The following is a 5,324-nucleotide window of genomic DNA, read 5'->3' on the forward strand; positions in this document are numbered from 1 at the left end:
ATGGGAGCAGGAGCGAGCGCTGAGGAGAAGCACTCCCGAGAGCTGGAGAAGAAGCTGAAGGAGGATGCAGACATAGATGCCAGGACCGTCAAGCTGCTACTGCTAGGTATGCTAACACCCCTGGGGGCCCCTCAGGGGGGGGGGGGGGGCTGAGGGGTCACACACCTAGACGTCCCCTTTTGTGAACAAAAGGGGACGTCTAGGTGTGTTTTAGAGGCAGAGCCTGTTGGATGCTATTGGAGATGAGGTCTTCCCTCGTTTCAGTTGGACAGGAGAGCTATGGAGCGTGTTTATTCCATGGGACACAGTTCACGTTGTGTTGTTTCTGTTTGATGGGATTTGGATTTCTCTATTAGTAGAGTTCAACGCGTAGTATAGATGGAAGTGTGTGCCACAAACAAGTGGGAGGATTGTAAAAGCTTTGAAAAGATACAGACAGCAGTTTGTCCCGAAGTCAAGACGAATGCAAATCATGCTAATCTATGTTGAAGAATTGCAACTGGCACATACGTACATGATGGTGAGGACGAAGGGTGAGGTAATCTTAATCACCACTGTCATTGCATTGATAAGACACTTAAATCATTGCTCAGCCCAATCCCCTGCTAATCCCTTGGAGCAGGTAACCTACAGAGTTGAGGATGCCATTGCCTACACCTCTGTCACCACTGTACCATTAAACAATGTCATGTTGTTTACCGCATACCTCTGTTAAATTTCACATCATTATTGGAAAGTAAGAGAAGATAATAGTTTTTACATTGTTGCTACGGTGACCAGCTAATAAGGAACATCACTGAAAGACAATATGCCCCCCTCTATCAGCTTCTAAAGTTTTTGGGACTGATTCCACAGTACAACAACAACAACGCAGTATTATGGTTGTAATCTGGTTAATACTTCAGCTGAGGTGTCACTTAAAACAAGTCTGCACCTCTTCTGAGGATATTCAAGTTAACCTCTACTCCTAATATCCTATGGGAAAGGTACTGCTCACAATTTTAAATGTATGCAGAAATGTATTAAACTGGACATGATTCACCTTTACAGCTTCATCAGCTAGTCTCGTGTACACTTCGCTATGTTTCCCATAGGTGCCGGAGAGTCTGGGAAAAGCACCATCGTCAAACAGATGAAGTAAGACAGTCTGACACTCTGTAACACTTGATGTCAAAACCTCTTGTTGGCCGAACATAACCCGCCGAACAGCCAAGTCATGTTTCCCTTTGTTCCACAGAATTATCCACAAAGATGGTTACTCCCTTGAGGAGTGTATGGAGTTCGTCGTCATCATCTACAGCAACACCCTCCAGTCCATCATGGCCGTCGTGAAGGCCATGACTACACTCAACATTAACTTTGGTCACCAGGATCAGCAGGTAGGCGTTTGTTGTTTGCTACCCAAATCAATACGCTGTCTGCCAAGAGGTGTGTGTTTGTCTTATGAGTGCATCCACTCACAGTGCGTTCCGTGGGTCTGTCTGCTCGGTCTCTATCCATGCAGGACGATGCCAGGAAGCTCATGCATCTCGCTGACACCATCGAAGAGGGCTCCATGCCCAAGGAGATGGCGGACATCATCATTCGCCTGTGGAATGACTCGGGCATCCAGGCCAGCTTCGATAGGGCCTCGGAGTACCAGCTCAACGACTCTGCTGGATAGTAAGTGAACTCCGAGCCATTGGCTGGCACAGATCATTTGAGGGAAAATTCTGAAAAACTGCCCTTTTGGAGCCTGGACATGTTCTTTGGTACAGAAAACTGTTATAGCCTTCATACAATACTCTAATGCACCACAGTGTTTTACTTATGGTAGTGTCGGTTCTGAGGGCATTTTTTCCTATTGCAAACCAAAGAGCAATGTTGATGTCGCAGCTTGCCTCTACTTACAGCTATCTGAATGACCTGGAGAGGCTGGTTCAGCCCGGCTACATTCCCACGGAGCAGGACGTGCTGCGCTCCCGAGTGAAAACCACCGGTATCATCGAGACCACGTTCTCCCATAAAGATCTTCATTTCAGGTGAGGAGATCAATCCATGACGCAAGTGTGTCATTCAATAGCAGGCAAGCTCCTCTACCGGGCTTGGGGTACCAAAAGACGGGGTTCGGTGGTTCCATGTCACGGTTCCTCTCTGCAGAATGTTCGATGTGGGTGGTCAGCGGTCTGAGAGGAAGAAGTGGATCCATTGCTTCGAAGGTGTGACCTGTATCATCTTCATCGCTGCTTTGAGTGCTTATGACATGGTGCTCGTGGAGGACGATGAAGTGGTAAGAGAGGAGGGCACAGAAATAACTCAATCGGTCACAACTTGTCCTTTCCTCTATGACCTATGCTTTTACTAAATCCAACGGGTTTGTTTCCTTCAGAACCGAATGCACGAGAGTTTGCACTTGTTCAACAGTATCTGCAACCATCGCTACTTCATCGCTACTTCACTCATTCTCTTCCTCAACAAGAAAGATGTCTTCATTGAGAAGATCAAGAAAGCTCACCTGAACATGTGCTTCCCTGAATATGATGGTGAGTTCATGACAAGCACACATCACACTGACGCCATATTGCCTTTCCAACTGGAAAAACGGACGATAACATGATTTTGATCCCTTTGTCTTTTCAACATTTCGCATCAAGGTCCCAACACGTACGAAGACGCCGGTCTCTACATCAAAATGCAGTTTCTGGATCTCAACCTGCGTAAAGATATCAAAGAAATCTACTCGCACATGACCTGTGCAACAGACACAGAGAACGTCAAGTTTGTGTTCGATGCCGTCACCGACATCATCATCAAGGAGAACCTGAAAGACTGCGGCCTCTTCTAAGAGCCCACTTTCAAACCTCCAGGTGAGTAAAGGAGCCTCCATCTCACGATATTGATTTTGGATCTGAACAAGGCCCAGCATTGACTCTCTCTCCCTCTATCCCTGCAGCCCCGTCCCCTTCCTCATTATGCTCCCGAATCTAAACGTTCATCACTGGACATCTATTGAGGACCAATGCGGACCAAGATCAGATCCCTTCTATTTCCGCCATTGGCAGTTGCAGCGTGCATCCATTTTTTTTTATGTTTATCTAATAGCTTTGACACCAGACTTGAGGGGTCAAAATACAGAGAGAGACAGCTTCAAAGTCAGAGGATATAGTGTGCAGAACACCTGTGTAAATTGCCCTTTAGGTCTGAAATACCGTAGGAATACTTTATTACAGTGACATGCAAGATTTAGGCAAGACCCCACAAATTCTGCATACAGTTAACTCATTTTCCTCTCCCAACTAACAGGAATAGACGTCAGGCATCATGCATCCTCTTTGTACCCCAGTAACAGGCCCACGAGGCGAAGCCAGATGGCACCACCACCTGCCAATGCACTTGCATCATTCATTAGGTTTTAGACAGTGATTTAGCTGTAGAAAGTGATTGTATATACAAAACGAACATATCAGGGAACAGTTTAAGCCACAGTGTAGACAAGTAAGATTAGGATCCAAGATGAGTGTGTCCTGTCAGCTCCAAAAGTTGAACACAACCGCCGACCGATACGATGAGAACCACGTTGCTGTTTGCGGTAGTGAACACTTGTTTGGTTTGTTACACCTCGGAAACCGGTTTACACTGGATCAGGCCATTCAGCAAAATAATATTGTACAGAAATGAGACCAGCAGTAAAACTGGATTAAAGCTTCTCTAGAAGACTGTTACATTTTTAACTAATAAAAACGCAAGATAGCAATTCCTTGGTTCATTGTTTGCCATTTATTAATTCCATTGCATTTTTTTCCCAGAACATTTTCCAGACATTGAAAAATATTAACACTTAGAAGTGTAAAGTGAACAGTTGGGATTGAGTTCAAAGTGAACCCGGCCATTATGATACCGAATGTCTCATCATCTCAGAACTCATGCATGTTATTCATATTGGAAGAATTGAACTGACTGATCCTAAACCACAAGTTCAACACCGGAAGACTGTTTTGTTTTGACATCGTCGAGATGGTCTGAGCTAAGCCTTCAAGTGGTGGACACATAAGGGTTTGGTGTGTAATATTGAATGAGGATTATCTGGTGGACTAACAAATCACGACTCCTATTACCCAATACTCCCAATACTTGAGATTTGGTGTAGCTGTGCATCGATGAAACGTTAAGTTACAAGATCGTTTATACTTGAAAACACTAACCCAATACAAATGATAAACACCCAAAGTGCAAAGAGATGTAAATACTTGAACCGAGTGCTTTCTTTTGCCCCAAGACAAACGTTTTCAAAAGTAAGATCATAAATAGCTACAGCGCTCAAAAGAACAACAGATTGAAACCACTGGCAGAGCAGACCTTTAAGACTGTTGTTTATGGACGAGATTACTCATTTATGCCCTGAGTTCTTACCACATTACACACAATAGACATAATTTTGCACAATTTAGTGAGGATATATTAACTGATGACTTCTCTGCAGCCTTATACCTCCATGCTTGCGTGCTAGTAAACCAATTTCCAAATCGGAAAAACAATGACAAAGATTACCACATGAGGCGCAAGCTGTGCCTGGTCAATTGATACAAAAATGATACACTTTATGGCTTTTTCTGTTGTGTTCTCAGAAGGAAGGAGCGGAATTCCATAACATTAGGAGTACTGTTCGTAAAGTATGGAATGATTGCCATTGTGGAAAATAAATAGTGGCTGAAAAAAACGTCAAAATCAATCATCAATATCAAACAACTGTGAATGAGCTCTAGAAGGGGCTTAAAAAAATGTTTAAGGCACTTCAACAATAGCACAGGTCCCCCTAGACCTTCCTCTCCTATGGTCGAGGTACATCAGTTGGCTTACTGCAAGGCGTCAAGTCACCAGCAGCCTGAGATGAGCATGCATGCAAAAAAAGGGGTGTTGTTTTTATGCGTATGTTCCACTCCCACCATAGAAAATCTGAGGTCAGCTGAGGTTTCAGAAAAAAAAAAAGTCCCATTCTGCCCCACATCTAACTTTACCTATTGCATAAAGAACTCCTTGCAGAGACAGCACATTGTAGTACATGAGGTACATAGAGTTAAATAAAAAAGGTGCACAGTAGCAGATCCAAGTCTGTGTATAAACTACTCTGTTGTTCTAGTGGGGACATTAGAAAGTTATCTATTGGAAGAGTTTAAGACCAAGAATTTTCTTTAATTTAATTAATACAATTAAATACAATTAAAAAGCCCAAATTGAGGCATCAAATCCAAGACACCTTGATGTTGCTCTTCAAGAGCACAATACACAGCAGTGAGGCACACGAAAGTGTTATAGTGTGAATTCAGGACAGTTCTGTAACTGGTATC

At 43.7% G+C, this 5,324-nt stretch overlaps 1 protein-coding gene across 1 annotated transcript; it reads left to right on the forward strand.

The window, feature by feature from the left end:
- gnat1 (guanine nucleotide binding protein (G protein), alpha transducing activity polypeptide 1) lies at positions 1–2,824 on the forward strand. Its single transcript, XM_056605630.1, has 8 exons — positions 1–106; positions 1,095–1,137; positions 1,238–1,379; positions 1,505–1,662; positions 1,893–2,021; positions 2,140–2,269; positions 2,369–2,522; positions 2,634–2,824. The coding sequence occupies exons 1-8, from the start codon at positions 1–3 to the stop codon at positions 2,822–2,824; spliced, it is 1,053 nt and encodes a 350-aa protein (XP_056461605.1).
- Positions 2,825–5,324: the final 2,500 nt, after the last annotated feature.

Source organism: Gadus chalcogrammus, chromosome 13, assembly GCF_026213295.1.
Source record: "Gadus chalcogrammus isolate NIFS_2021 chromosome 13, NIFS_Gcha_1.0, whole genome shotgun sequence".
In the NCBI taxonomy this organism is placed as follows: Eukaryota; Metazoa; Chordata; class Actinopteri; order Gadiformes; family Gadidae; genus Gadus; species Gadus chalcogrammus.

Excerpts from the sequence above, each read along its gene's own strand:
- gnat1 (XM_056605630.1), top strand. The coding sequence starts at position 1 with ATGGGAGCAGGAGCGAGCGCTGAGGAGAAGCACTCCCGAGAGCTGGAG. Across the intron at positions 1,138-1,237 it reads ACCATCGTCAAACAGATGAA|AATTATCCACAAAGATGGTT; the intron begins GTAAGACAGTCT and ends TTTGTTCCACAG. Across the intron at positions 2,270-2,368 it reads TCGTGGAGGACGATGAAGTG|AACCGAATGCACGAGAGTTT; the intron begins GTAAGAGAGGAG and ends TGTTTCCTTCAG.